We start from the raw sequence: 15,257 nt of genomic DNA, 5'->3' as shown, positions 1-15,257 counted from the left end.
ACACAAACACAAACACAGTTGGACTTAAGCCCAATAAGCTGAGTCCATGTCCATATTTTTTGCCTTGTCCATCTGTCTCCGTAGAGCATCTGTTTACTGTCTTGGCTGATTTATTGACTGGTGGCAAGTCAGCTGAACCTCAGACCAGGAGAGTTTATGTTGTCTGTGTTTCATACAGTAGTCTCATTCTTGTCTCCTTTTATCTCTGCCTTGCTAGTCTGAGAGAAAATAGATGAGGTGAGAAAGACGAAATGAAGAGGAAGAACAGATAAACAGTGAACTGAGGGAATTGGGATTGAGAGAGGGGGCAACATGAGAGGACAAGAGAGAGAGAACAGAGAGGGGGGGATGAAGAGATTTTTCTGGAGATCAGAGCTTACTGTGACCTTGTAGAGAGACATACACCTCCGGGCAGGACATATCTAACTATAAAGCAATGTATCTCTGTCTCTACATATGTATTTATGCATGTCCTTGGCATATCTTTGAGAACCGTTCATCAGATCTACTTCACACTTGGCGGCTGTATTGCTGGGTATCTAAGGACATGTAGTGTCCAAGTTTGTGCAATTTCCTCATGCGATACACTCAATATTAATGCATTTTGAATTAACAAGCTACGGTGCTCTGGCAGCAGCAATTAACTGCAGTTCACTTTTACTGCTGGATGCTGGAATGCTAACATTACAACCAAACTCTTCGTCACTTCCTCTGAGTCAACGAGGGATGAGTGTTTCTCAACAACACCACAAGCAGCAATATCAAGGGAAAAGCAATCAGCCCTTTCCTAACGGGCGCTGCACTAAGACCAAATGCACAAGGGTCAGTGCATCACACTGAGATTAAAGCAGGAATTCAGTCAATCTAAGACCTTTATACATCTTATCTAGTGAAGTTTTAACAGCTTGGTTTCAGAGCAAGTTTCATAAATATGTAAAGATAAATTTGTTTAGTGTAAACTTACTTACTTTTCATGTTTTGATATACGTGCATCCTTGTTTGTTCTGCACGACTTTCAGAGCGATGATTCCCCTTGTAGAAATCGGCTAACAATTTCTAAAAGGAGATTTAATTTTGTGTGATCGTTCACTTTTTTAAAGGATGAGTGCATATAGCCTCGTACTGGGTTAAGGTTCAAATATAATGGGTTAAGTGTGAGGTAAGGAATAAAGTGAGGAAGGCTAAGCATTAGGGTGTAAGAATGTTATCAGCGGAAAGCCCTCACAAGTATAGTAAGATAAATGTGTGTGTGGAAGACAAAATGAAGCAGTCTGTGCCTGGAATGTCATGGCAGAGGCTGCTGATTTTCAACCTGATAGGTTTCTTTGAACTTCATTTTACTGTCTGATGGCAGGCAATGAGAGCACACAAAAACATCCTCCCTCATCTGATACACCAGTACACAAAAAAACCACTTTCTCCCCTTTTCTCAGTCTGGGTCAAGTCATGGGCCCTGATTTCTATTTTTGAGACGCTGCTTGTTATTTGGCACGAGGGATGCTTCCATCATGTCTGGGTCATAAACTGTCTGTGCACATAAAGAGAATTCTCTGATGGCAAATTAAGTAGAAAATTTGGTTCATTTACAATACAAGTCATTGTGACGTACATCACGACTCATATTAGAGCAGTCATCACATTCATCTCAGCCCGTCTGGAAAACAGTACAGACTGAAACTGTTAGCACAGCGGGAGTGTTTATGAGATCTCGTCACTGAAAGAGAGGAAGCACTAATGAGTCAAACTCTATTAATTAATACAAAGTCTCAACTTGGACCACAGACATCATGGGCCAATGAAGTGTGCTAGTTCCTGTTTCTTTTTTTGCCAAGCCAGACAGACGACCACAGGCAAGAGGAGAAGTCCAAAGGTCAAGATCCAAAGTTGATAGATAGGAGGGCATGGGTGATTGCTTTTTGATTGGCTGTAGTCCGCCTTGTTGTCACCTAATATGAAACTCCCACAGCACTTTAAAGAGCGAGAGGGAAACCACCTCAGTTATCCTGTTACCTCTTTCAGCTGCTTCGCTACCTTAAATCACATCCCTGCTGCTTTCTCCCTTGGTTCCTCATTATGATATCTGTTTCCTTTTTTCTCCATAACCCTACCAATTCTCTCCATCAGTAAACATTGTCTCTCCCATCCATTTCTCCTCCTTTTTTTTCATGAGACAACCTCCACCTTACCTACCTTCATTTTTGTTGCGCTGGAGAAATCTGTTCATCCTGCATTCCTTAAACTTATTTTTTATTTGACTGTTTCGAACAGTTTCCTCCTTTATCCCCTCCCCGTCTGTCTGGTTTTTCAAGTTAAGTCAGTTCTAGTTGTGTATGTCTGATCTGTGCACACATGTTTCCTTTGTACCTTGTCTATGCCTCTCTTTGCGTCATGGATATAACCAAGTCTGAATGGTGTCCTTTTTAAAAGTATAGTAGGAGCTGTGAAAGCAGTTGTGTGTTTGTGTACATGCGTGTGGAGTCTTCTGATCCATGGGTTGCTGTGAAGTCATCAGTCACTCGTGGCTCCCGGCAGTTATGTCTGGAGACTGGCAGTCTCTGTATTACTCTCTATCCTCCCTCTTTTGTCTTTTTAAAAAAAAAATCGTTTTCAACTTCGTCATCTTGCCCTCTGTCTTTGTCTCTGTCCTCCTCTTGCCCTCTCTGTCTTTTCCTCCCTGCCCGATTGTAAAGATCACTATCTATCCGCAGCCTGAAAATCCACATCCATTTACCTCCTCCGCTCCCATTAGCCAGATAATCTAGTCTTGATTGATGATGCGGGGCAGTTGGTTGACCACATGACTCAACAGGTGAGGATCATCATCAGTTGGTAGAAAGATGACCAGGTAGATGGGCGGACGGTAGAAGCTGCAGGTAATGACGCTGAGCTACATTAATCCGTCTTTTTTCTCTCTGTCCCTTCAGAGCAAAGAGGTGGGCGTACAGCTGCAAGAGGACCTGATGAAAGTTCTTAATGAGCTTTACACGGTAAGAGAAACCACTGACATTGCAAATCACAGAATATGGATCCATAATTATGGGTTTTGGTCTCTTGTATCTGGTGCTGCTCAATGGGGAGAGCGTTGCACTTGTCATGTCCGGGTTAGCAGTCTTTTCCTCACAGGTGTTATAGGATGCTAAAAAGTGCTTTAAAAAGTGCTTTATTCAACATATTTCAAAACCAAAAGGGCAAAGTTTGTTACTACAAGGAGAGGTTGCAAGTATAAATTCTGATACAAATACATAGATATAACATAAGCTGGCAACAAAAAAGCTTATCTACATTACAGGCCACTTGGCTACCTTGGCTACAGTTATTAAGGATTTATAGCCACACTAGAGACTTGGCTCCAGGGAAAACCATTGTTCAGTCTGTCCACCACTTTGGTCCAGATTGAAATATCTTTAAAAAAACAACAACTATTTACTGGATTGCCATGATCTGTTGTTCAAACAATCATTATCCCCAGAGGATGAAGCCCAATGACTTTGGAGATGTATCCATGCAGGTGGACATTTATGGTTTTGAGTGAAATTCCCTGAATCAGTTGCTTTGAATTTTGGTGCTAACATTCATGGTCCCCTCAGTTGAATTGAAATAACACTAGTTGGTGATCCATTGGGTTTCCAGTAAGCACCATCATCAGTTTTAAATTTAAATCCGTCCAACGTTCTGATTTATTATCAAATACTTGCAAAGCTAATGATATTTCCATTAGCCTCAGCGTTAAATAGCAAATGTTTGCATGCTAACATGCTAAACTAAATCTTGTTGATCATAGTAAACATTCTAGACTCTTGTTGATAGACTTTCTATAAAGAATGAGAATAAGTATACTGTGTAGTCATGCTACTGTGAACATCCTCACAACATCCTCATCTCTGTCGGTTGTTTTGGGATTCTCACTCTGCCAGCGGCTTCATAGCGTCTGGTTACACATGTCCATGGTACTGCCAAAAGGACTGAGGCAATAACTGTGTGTGTGTGTGTTTGTGTGTGTGTGTGGGCAGGCAAAGTTTCCTCCCACAGCACATCTCTGAGAAGCAAGCAACGGTTTAGCTGCTCAGCTTGGCCCATAAAAGCAGGTTTTATGCTGTAATTATAGTATAAAGTAAGCGATAGAAATAGATCTGGTTTGAGTGACGCGCACATGCATACTCATAGACGGACTAGTGTATCGGTCTGCAGTGTTGTGGAAGGCTTAGAGCAGTGTAATGATGGCTCTGGTGGTGGTCATTGGAATAAGGCTGACCCTGCAAACACACACTTGTTTCATGTGTTTCATTTTTTATATCAAACTCGTACCACCATGTTCGAGTGCAGTAGTATGGAAGAGTAGAGGAAGCTGGTTGTGTGACTCCTTCACTGAAATATTTTTGAGTGCCAGCAACAGCATTTATCTGAATGTTGTGCTGGTTGTGTATTGAGCCTCAGTGCTCTGCTCTCATTATGCTGACTGGCTTTATCCCGCTATTGATCCAGAGCCAAAAACCGAAGTAAGACACACACTGGTTAAATCGCAGACCTGTGTTTGCCTTTGTTCCCAGGTGATGAAGACGTACCACATGTACAACACTGACAGCATGAACGCCGAGTCCAAGCTGAAGGACGCGGAGAAGCAGGAGGAGAAGCAGATGGGACGCTCCGGCCGACAAGACGACCGGCAGACGCCGCGCTCCCCTGACACCTTGGCCAGCATCAAGGCCGACGAGAAGCCCGTCCGGCGCTCCAGCGTCAAGAAAATCGAGAAGATGAAAGAGAAGGTGAGCCGGGCCGGGCCTGATGGGGGAAGTGGGGGAAGTGGGGGGCAGCGAGTAGAGAGAGGAAAGCTGTTTCAGAGTGCTCCACCTGTTGTCACACTGACTTACAATGTGTGTCTCATTAATGATTTATGACTGCACGACTGGCTTATTGCTAACCTTGTCTACCACAGCTGGGGCTGTCACAGAAACATGGTTCACCAGTTCTTATTATCCATAATCAATACTGAGGCGTTTCACTCTAACACCATTATTATTCCTTCCCTCTCTTAATCTGTTCTACCCTTCTTCTTTCCTTTACAATCTCTCTTTTTCTTTCTCTCTCTCTCTCTCTCTCTCTCTCTCTCTTATCAGAGACAAGCTAAGTACACAGAGAACAAGCTGAAGGCCATCAAGGCCAGGAATGAGTACCTGCTGGCTCTTGAGGCCACCAACAGCTGTGTCTTCAAATATTACATCCACGACCTCTCCGACATCATTGACGTGAGTATAAACACGTCATGTTACTCTGTGAGAGCGGCTAACATTTGTAGACATAGAGTGTGTGCGTGTATGTGTGTGTATCCCAGTGTCCCTGTGCTCTATCCGTTGGCCCCTCGGCTAGTCTCCTTACATTAGCCTCAGTGCTCCTAATGAAGGCAGCAGACTGGTCGCCCTCTCTGCATGTTTTTTCCCCTTTGTCTCTTTGCTTCCGAACACTCCTCTCATCGCAGTGGTGTTGTCCACTGACATGTCCTCCACCTGTCCACTTGATTTTCTTTCCCCAACATTGTCTGAATGCCATGCCATCTGTGTTTTATGTACTTTTTTTGTGTGTGTCACAGTGCTGTGACCTAGGTTACCATGCAAGCCTGCACCGCGCCCTGAGGACCTACCTATCTGCAGAGCAGAACGTCGAGACGTCCAAACACTCTGGCCTGGAGACGCTGGAGGCCGCCGCAGAGAGTCTGGAGGCCAACGGGGACAAACAGAAAATGATGGAGACCTACAATAACGTCTTCTGTCCCCCTGCTCGTTTTGACTTCCAGTCTCACATGGGAGACACGGTACAGTTCTAGTGCTTGAGTCATTAATATTAGGCGTGTTTTTCTTCAGTGATAAATACCTAATTTTGAAGCTTAAATATGTCTACTGGGATGGTTATTTTTGTGATGCTGTTATATTAAATTGTTAACTGTCTCCCTGTCTGCTTTGTTCTGAGTGCAGATGGGAGTGGTGTGTGCACAGCAGCCGCTGGAAAGCGAGCTGCTCCAGAGGTGTCAGCAGCTGCAGTCCCGCCTCTCCACCCTCAAGATTGAGAATGAAGAGGTCAGACATCTTCTGCTTCCTCTAACAATAGGAATTCACCTTTCACCCCTTGCAGCTATTTTGTGTGGTTATCACATCATTTTCTTTATTTCTTTTTCTTCTCTTCCTTGCTGCACATCAGGTGAAGAAAACCATGGAAGCCACTCTGTCCACCATCCAAGACATGGTGACGGTGGAGGACTACGACGTCTCGGAGTGCTTCCACCACAGCAACAGCATGGAGTCGGTCAAGTCCACTTTCAGTGAATCCTATCTCAGTAAGCCCAGTCTGGCCAAACGACGGGCCAATCAGCAGGAGACGGAGCAGTTTTACTTCACGGTCAGTGCTAGTGATGGTCACCGATGATTTGTCCGGAGCATTAGTGCAGTTACAAAAGGGAATACATGTGTGACCCCGGTGTGTCTTTGTGTGTTGTAGAAGCTGAAGGAGTTTCTGGAAGGCAGGAACCTTATCACCAAGCTGGAGGCCAAGCATGACCTCATCGACAAGACCATGGGAGAGAGTGAGTGGGACTGTCATAAATGTCCTTCATACCTTTTAGACATTGTCCTGTGTGTGTGTGTGTGTGTGTGTGTGTGTGTGTGTGTGTGTGTGTGTGTGTGTGTGTGTGTGTGTGTGTGTGTGTGTGTGTGTGTGTGTTACTGGGAGCCCCCTCAGTAAGAGGGAAATGGATTCAGGGAAAGGCCTGGTGCCCCGAGGCGAAAGAGGGAGCAGATCAGAGACATGAGTGATTTAATGGGACACATCAGGCCACATGCAGGGAAGCAGAGCGGGTTTAATTTATCTAATAATCACAAGCTGTATGTGTGTGTAAGTGTGTAAGAGTGAGTGAGTGTAGGGCTTGGTCACAGTGACAGTGACCATATGTGGATGCAGCTGTGTGTTTAAGAGTGTGTGTGAGGGGGATTCCTTTGGGCCGAATGTGTCTACATTTCCAGAACCTTGCAGGAAAACCTCCTTAACTGTGTGTGTGTGTGTGTGTGTGTGTGTGTGTGTGTGTGTGTGTGTGTGTGTGTGTGTGTGTGTGTGTGTGTGTGTGTGTGTGTGTGTGTGTACACACAGCTGAAGTAGGAAGTTTGTTTCCCCATTTCTGTCCATCTGAAGCGGTTTATGTGTCCTTCTTTTGCTTTAACTGTCTTCATCTCTCTCTCCCCTCCCCCTCTTCCTGTTTCTCTCTCCTTTAGGTCAGAAGACTGACTGTTGCCTTGCCAGGTAGGTGTGGTGAAGGAAGGAAATATGCGCACACACACACACACACACACACACACACACACACACACACACACACACACACACACACACACACACACACACACACACACACAAACGCTTGCATATACCATAGCAGTGTTTAAGCTAGATTTCTTGGCAGCCAGGGCTATTATTTTCCCCGTCACTGTTTATAAGTATTTTCAACACATGTGCATATGTGTCTGTGTGTACAAATAGAGCATTACCAGAGTTTGCGAGTATAAATAGACTTTCTCTGGAGACATAATGACAGAGTGCCGTTTCTCTCTCTCCCTCTGTGTAGTGGACGGAGAAACTCGGCGGTACGGAAGCAGGTAATTATCTGTCATAAGTGTGTGTCTTTGTTTCTGAGCGGCTGTCAGCTTCTCAGTTAGAGCCGCCATAGCTTTGACTCTAACTCGAGCCACATGTTTTCTCACATTTTTTTCTGCCTGCAGGGTTTACGGGCACCTAGAGGTTGACAGCACTTTTGTATTTACCACATAATTCAAATTTAACATAATCCAATACACAAATTATTTATATTTGTATCTACAGTTGAATCCATACATCCTGCTGGTGCATGCAATCTGAAACATCACTTTTGCGATCAAAAGCAACTGCTCCATTGAAGAATCTAATGTTTGTGGCTCCCCCTTGTGGGTAGCTTGTGTTTTGGCCACCAGCTCTCAATTTGCAAAAAAATCAATTGATTGTTTATTTGAAATGATATCAGGTTTTCAAATTATTAAAACCACAATGGGATTCACATAACAATCGGCACATAAATCAGCCAAAATACCTTCCACGGCCTTACCTCCCAGAGATTTCTGGGAACCCCAAACAAACAAAGGGAAAAGGAAAAATCTCCGTCTCCTAGCAACAGCTGAGTGCCCAGCCCACCCTCTCCCGGCACACATAAATGTGTGCATCGATGCGTGTGCGTGTGCAGACTTGTGTGCGGAAATCCTCCTGACAAGATGTGTTTTATTTCCGTACCGGTCTCCTGTCTTGTGTTCCTCCATCGGGAGTAATTCCTCTTCCCCTGTTTTAGGAGTCTGGTGAGGCCATTCCTCTGATGGTCGAGAGCTGCATCCGCTTCATCAGTCGCCATGGTGAGTGGAATCCTCCAGTGAAGTGATAGGTTTAGCATCAGCTTTTCCTGTGCACTGATTGGTTGCATTGTCAAGCCAAGTGTGATTGGTTCTGGATCAAATGAATCTGGGAATTTTACCAGAACGTCTCGGCTTGAGACTATGAGAATGCAAACCGTTCAGAACTATAAAATCCCAAAATATGAAAATAGGTACTATATTTAAACACCAGTGTGTGTTTATGTCTGTGTAGGTCTGCAGCATGAGGGCATCTTCAGAGTGTCAGGTTCTCAGGTGGAAGTCAATGACATCAAGAATGCCTTTGAGCGAGGTAAGACTGCCATCCAGCAGGAAACCTGAGCATTTTAGACAAACTGAATTTTTCCAGTACTTTATTATCTTTTCTCTTACACTCCCTCTTCTCTCTGTCTTCTTGTCCGTATTTAGGTGAGGACCCGCTGGCAGGGGACCAGAATGACCACGACATGGACTCCATTGCTGGCGTCCTGAAGCTCTACTTCAGAGGACTGGACCACGCCCTCTTCCCAAAGGAAGTCTTCCATGACCTCATATCCTGTGTCTGTAAGTCTCTTGTCCTTTTGTATGTTTGTGTGAGTTTGTATTTATGTGCTTGATTGTGTGAGTAATCGCTTATGTGTCATCGCTGTATTATTTTCCAGCTATGGAGAGCCTTCAGGAGCGGGCAGTGCACATTAAGAAAGTTCTGAAATCTCTGCCGAGCAAAACCCTCATCATTATGAGATACCTGTTCTCCTTCCTCAACCAGTGAGTAGCAGGACACACACACGCCAAGACACTAAAGTATACCAGTCTGAGTTTTGTCAATAAAAAGATAAAAGGGAGTTTTTGGAATATGACAGATTTTTTTCATCTCAGTTAATAATCCTGACTCTAATGTAAGTTATGTATTGTTAGAAAACAAAGAAAGACATTCACACTTACATTGTACACAGTATAACCGGTGTGACAATCATCACTTTTTATATTTGAGTTTCGGTGTATCCTCAGGCCTCGGGCCTACTGTTCAAAAGAGGCCAAATGTTTGGTTGTTGTTGCAGTTTCAGAAATGGTGGATGAAGCCTTCAGACAAGGCGAGATTGAAGTAACGTGGTAGCAGCTGAACATCAAGTGCTGCATTCTCAAAAAAACAACCAGTGAATTAAACATACGCCCCTGTGACATAGTCTCAGGAAATGATCTATGATAGAAACATAAACAAGAGAAGATTATTGCACTGAGGCCTACGTCAATATTCTTCGAAAGTTCATATTTATTTAATTACACATGCGTTTGCACAGAACCGGAAGCTTTTTTGCCTCAGGCTCCATCAGGTTTGCTTTACATTTTTATCTCGCACACAAAACCGTCTCGGCTGAGCAACTTATACACATCAATCTCTATTTTCTGTATACTGTATGCATGTCCTAAGGTGTAGGATGAAAAACACTGCAACTATTACTTGACCACTGAGAATACAATCTATAATCAGAGATGACAGCCCTGCTCCAAGACCTTTTCAATTTATGTTAATATGTGTCTCAAGATACCATCTTCAAAGTCCATCTTCAATAATTTTCATCTTCAATCATTTTCAATATATTTTAGTATACATAAGTCTGTGGTACTATAAAATCAATAGGGCCTGATAAGCTGCCTTTCAACAGTACGATTCCCTAACATTTCCCCACGCACACTCAATAGTTTCATAAACACCAGAGTGAGGTTAAAAGGCCTTTGTATGGCCTTCTCTCACCAAATCTAAACATCCTTTAACCTTTTGTGGGAAGTCAAGTACAGACCCTAATGAAAGTCCAAAGTGCAAAGAACCTTTCTGCCTCTTCATTCCTCAACGAGCTCCTTGAGGAATAATTAGTATTATTATTAATTTTTTTTGTGTAGCCCAATATCACTGACAGTTTCTCAATGTGCTCACCCACAAAAGAAGCTTCAGTAGAGGCCATTAAGATAAACCGAGTTGTCGGTGCAATAGGAGCTACCGGAGGGCTTGTGTCATATTCAGTAGTAGTTAACACCAAATGTAATCTCTCTAAACAATTTTCTGCATGTGTACATTGGTGCTGTATTGATTGAATATATGCTATTACCCAATACACATTGAAGATTGATTTTAGACACACACACGCACGTAGAGACAAACATTCCACGCTGACGCTATACACCGGGACCGAGCCTTTCAGTGAAGGGAGGAGGAAAAAGAGAAAAGAGAAAAAGAAAAGGGATGTGGGGGACCAGAAACGTGAGACTCCTGGGTAAACCAAGAGGAGACCGAAGAGGAGCTTCTTCTTTTCCTTAAGTGATTTACTGTCAGCCTGATGCTCCTGCTTCTTCTCACACACTGAAACACACACACGTCACCAGAGGCTCACCACAGTGAACAGATGAGGTGATGCATTGATGCAGGATCGGGTAGTGTTTACTGTTGGACCTTGTGCAGTCCGACACACACACACACACACACATATATGCATTCACAACTTGTTAACGAGAAGGGGGTGATGGAGGCGATAAATGACACGTCATGGTTGTCAGCTTTGGTTATATTATATGTTTAAAAGAAATAAGGATGAGGTAATGGTCTCTAAAAGACACTGTTTTCCCTTCTGCACAGCCTGTCCCAGTACAGCGAGGACAACATGATGGACCCATACAACCTGGCCATCTGTTTCGGTCCCACCCTGATGTCCGTCCCCGAGGGCAACGACCAGGTCTCCTGCCAGGCCCACGTCAACGAGCTCATTAAGACGATCATCATCCACCATGACACCATCTTCCCCGGACCGAAGGACCTGCAGGGCCCCCAATACATTGTCCCTGGATCTGGAGAAGACTTCTGGTGAGCGGAGTTTGATAAGTCATGTAGGGCAGGAACTTGAGTTGCTAAGGCTATTGTTGTCTAACTAGAGGGGGCTTGGAGATGATGGGGAGGCCAAAAAAAGGGGTAAGTGGTTGATTTAAGGGGCTGCCATGGAGTGATGGGGGACTCAGATTGTCTGCCTCGCTCTGGGCCAGAAGGCCACGAGGATCAGCTTACCCTCCATCACACAGGAGATTAAAGCACCGCCTGACCACTGCCAGCCTGGGAGAGCACAGCATGCACGCACACACTCACTCACCACAATGCACACAAGGGTCAATTTTCCTGTAATGACAAGCCTGGGCACCAGTTATTATGATCAATGCCAGTCAGTGCAGTTGTTTAGACTGTAAGTTACGCTGGAGGAGCAGATCTTAGTCTCTACTGTAGAAAGTGTATGCAGAAAATATTATCACACTGGCATGACTGGGCTTTGTTGTACCATAGCTACTGTAGCGTTTAGGTCATGTGATTGATAATGTACCCCTTCCGGGAATCGGGAAGTTTTAGCAACTTTGAAGAGTCTAAATTCAACATTTAAAAACAGACATATGTGGGGTTTTAACTGGTTTATTTAAGTCTCAAAGTAGATTCAGTAGAACTGCGTTGGAAAACTATGGTGGCCCTCTGGTAACGTAAAAATGTGAAAGGCTCTCTCTACAGCCAGTGTTGGTTTGTCTGTTCTGGGCTACTGTAGAAACATGGCGGACTCTGTGAAGTGGACCCGCTCCCTATGTGATATAAATGGCTCATTCTAAGGAGACCAAAACACAACGATTCTTAGTCTCAGGTGATTGTACACAAATTAAAACATAGTTATGAATATAATATTCCCCTAAATCCTACACACTGTTCCTTTAAGAGATTAGTTAATACTTTTTAAGGAAGCATTCACCATTTCTTCATCAGAATTACACATCTTGCAGTGGATAGTTATCAATACAAATAATACTGCGTTATTACATCAGCCACAGCGGCAAATTGGGCCAAGGACATAAAGTGAGTGGGCCCCTTTCCCACTCCCCACCTCCACCCCCCGCCTTTGTGCAGACCCAACCCCAACTTTCAAATTTGGCCTTAATTTTAATCTTAATTATGTGACTGCATCTTGAATGGCACACAATCTGTCCACAGACCAACAGAATAAAGAAACATGGCGAGGTATTCAGTGCTGATTCTGTGGTAGTTACACTAGGTGTCTCCAGGACCCCCCTTTTTTCTCATGATGACTTACACACAAACTCACAAGTTGAAAACAATACCAGAGTTGCTGTTGTAGCTGATGAAAATGTGCCCACAACATATTGATAACTGAACAGCCCTGTTAGGGATAGAGAATGTTTGAAAGTTAAACAGTTGAATAATAAAATAAAACACAGGACTTTCCTTTCGGTTACCGGTCAGTTTTCTGAGGGGAATTGGATGTACCTGAACGCAGCTCTAGGTCTAGTGCCTATAATCAAAGCAGAGATGGACATCACATTTCGAACAACAATTTCAAGTTTGCAGCATGGTTGTAATCTCGACACTAAGCCAAAGGCGTGGTGAATACAGTATGAACTAATGTGATTTAAAGAGGAATATGAGGTCAGGCTGTGAGTCATCAACACATGTCACTGTGTTGTGTCCTCTAACCTCATGTGCTCTCTTTGTGCCCTGCAGTGACAGTCCACACTGTGAGCCCCCCCTCGTGGAAGAGCCTGCGCCTGACACCGTCTCTGTCATCCACAACAGCGAAGATGGTGCATAACGCACACACACACACGCACGCACACACACACTTGAATACATGCAATACATATACTTTATATACTCAATGAAAACAGTTTCCTCTTGCCACCAGTTTATGAGATCTCATCCTGCTTTTCTCACCAGTTCCTGCAGCCCTAATCGTTTAATCCAGCCCACATCCTTCTCCCATTAACATATTTATTATGCTGCTTTGTTCACTGCTCAGCAGAATATAACATTTGTGCAGTCACCAAACACAGCAGCACTAACCTGCTATGCACTAATCTGGCCTCCACTTCTCTTCCACCTCTCTTTTCTCTCTCTCTCTCTCTCTCTCTCTCTCTCTTATTTGTTGCTGCCTCCTGCTTCTCCATCCACTTCCTGTGTCTGTCCACCATCCTCTGAAATCTCAGGCTCCTTGGCTGTTTCAGAGTCCGACCCATTCGAAGCCGTCGCCCGGTTCGACTTCACCGGCCGGACTAGTCGGGAGTTATCGTTTAAGAAGGGCGCGTCTATACTCCTGTACCAGCGAGCTTCTGATGACTGGTGGGAGGGACGACATAACGGAGTGGATGGACTGGTGCCTCACCAGTACATTGTGATCCAAGACATGTAAGATGTGTTCCAGTTGCTAGTCTTAATCACATATCAGCATAAGGAAAATAATAACAAATGAATAAAGAAATGACAGTGTTATCATAGTTTTCGTCTGTTGTGTATTTCGGTCATGATCATATTTTACTCAGCGCCTCTGTTGTAGTGTTTTTGGAAATGTGAACTCTGGCCATCGGAGAAAATAGCAAAACGCCTTCTACAGAACACATCAAGAGAAATTATACTTGTTCTTTAATCTAACCAAAAGTCAACACAGAAAGTCATCCACTGGAAATCCCCATATCTAAGGAAGTTGATCTGCTATGATGCGTAGCAAACTGCAAGGCGGATCAACTTCCTGGTCCACTTCCAATGTTGAGTGGTTTGTTGACATAAACGTGTGAAGATTCTTTACACTTCTGTGTCCATGGCTACAGGGATTTAGAGAGGAACACTTTCTGTGACTCTGCAGGAAAATAAACAAAGACAAGTGAGTGTAGCAGCTGTAGGCATTCTATTCAGAGTTCATGTTTCCCAAAACTCAGGGGTGGTGAAAACAAGGTTATCTAGATTAGTAGTCCTACTAGACAAGAATATGAGTATAAACTTGTTGAAATATACTGGATTTTCCCTTTTAAGTTGCCGTCACTTTTCATTTGGGCAAAATACTTTGTAGTTTAAAAAAAGTTTATTAGGATTAGTGTAAGTGTTATTTTGTATTTAGTACAACAGCTTTCATCACTACTTTGTTACGTCATTCTACTGTTGCCTTTTTGGAAATGAGTCAAGAGTAACCGTCAACTGTAATTGTAGGTTTTGTGTTCAGAATTAATGTGTCAGTGAGAGAGACTGCTCCTTCTCTGCTAGCTTTGTGCAAGTGGGAGGCACAAACGTGATAAATAAAACTTCCGCTTGATGGTTTCAGGCCTGACGGGGGCAGGGGAAGTCCAAAGCCCGATGTGGACAGCAGGGACCTGCTGGAGGAGAGAGTGTCCACTAGAGGCAGTGCTGCCTCTCCTACTGGAGCTCATGTGGCTGACATCTACCTGGCCAACCTGAACAAGTGTGTCTCTGCCTATTTACTCTATCCCATAGATTTTCATTTGCAGCTTTAGTTGATAGGAAATGTATTATGTGGAAATCAACTTGGGCCAAAACGTCTAAAAAAAGAGTGAGGAACCAAAACCATAAGCAGATTCCTGGTTTCTTTTTTATGATTTAGTGGAACCGAGTCACAACACATAGGTTATAATTGAAATATATAACTTAAATATTTATCTCATTCAGGTTGAGGAAACGTCCGGAGTCCGGGAGCATCCGAAGAGCGTTCCGTGGCTCAGAGAGCGACAGTACGAGTCCAGGTGCCAGCGGAGGGGGAGGAGGAGGAGGAGGAGGAGGAGGAGGAGGAGGAGGAGGAGGAGGGGGGGTGAGAACAGCTTCCCTTCCTGTTGGTGGGGCTCTGGTGAAAGAAACTGGAGATAAACGACCCGTCAGCGCTCACAGCATCCTCAACTCAGTCACCCGCCACTCCTCTCTCAAGACCAAGGTACAGTGACCTCTTAAAGTGACATCATCGAATGAATATAGTGAATGGACCATTTAGCTTGAATTTCAGATAGCATTTAATTGAGGGCATTATGAAT

The 15,257-nt window shown here is 44.0% G+C and overlaps 1 protein-coding gene across 4 annotated transcripts in view; it reads left to right on the top strand.

Moving 5' to 3' along the window:
- srgap2 (SLIT-ROBO Rho GTPase activating protein 2) overlaps positions 1 to 15,257 on the top strand; it is a 54,368-nt gene that overhangs the window by 35,665 nt on the left and 3,446 nt on the right. For 2 of the 4 annotated variants that reach the window (XM_054616394.1, XM_054616396.1), the window contains exons 4-21: positions 2,925 to 2,987; positions 4,548 to 4,763; positions 5,115 to 5,243; positions 5,585 to 5,806; positions 5,967 to 6,068; positions 6,190 to 6,387; positions 6,487 to 6,571; positions 7,254 to 7,281; positions 7,604 to 7,634; positions 8,354 to 8,414; positions 8,647 to 8,724; positions 8,841 to 8,975; positions 9,074 to 9,179; positions 11,044 to 11,268; positions 12,952 to 13,031; positions 13,434 to 13,632; positions 14,540 to 14,677; positions 14,902 to 15,160. In XM_054616394.1, the coding sequence (XP_054472369.1) occupies positions 2,925 to 2,987; positions 4,548 to 4,763; positions 5,115 to 5,243; positions 5,585 to 5,806; positions 5,967 to 6,068; positions 6,190 to 6,387; positions 6,487 to 6,571; positions 7,254 to 7,281; positions 7,604 to 7,634; positions 8,354 to 8,414; positions 8,647 to 8,724; positions 8,841 to 8,975; positions 9,074 to 9,179; positions 11,044 to 11,268; positions 12,952 to 13,031; positions 13,434 to 13,632; positions 14,540 to 14,677; positions 14,902 to 15,160 (2,355 nt within the window). Of the gene's footprint in view, positions 1 to 2,924; positions 2,988 to 4,547; positions 4,764 to 5,114; positions 5,244 to 5,584; positions 5,807 to 5,966; positions 6,069 to 6,189; positions 6,388 to 6,486; positions 6,572 to 7,253; positions 7,282 to 7,603; positions 7,635 to 8,353; positions 8,415 to 8,646; positions 8,725 to 8,840; positions 8,976 to 9,073; positions 9,180 to 11,043; positions 11,269 to 12,951; positions 13,032 to 13,164; positions 13,633 to 14,539; positions 14,678 to 14,901; positions 15,161 to 15,257 lie in introns of those variants that run through there. The other 2 variants (XM_054616395.1, XM_054616397.1) reach the window with 2 other exon arrangements.

The sequence above is a fragment of the Anoplopoma fimbria genome, chromosome 17 (assembly GCF_027596085.1).
Source record: "Anoplopoma fimbria isolate UVic2021 breed Golden Eagle Sablefish chromosome 17, Afim_UVic_2022, whole genome shotgun sequence".
Lineage (NCBI taxonomy): Eukaryota > Metazoa > Chordata > Actinopteri > Perciformes > Anoplopomatidae > Anoplopoma > Anoplopoma fimbria.
Note: the sequence above shows the minus strand (reverse complement) of the source record. Positions and strands in the feature narration are given on the sequence as shown.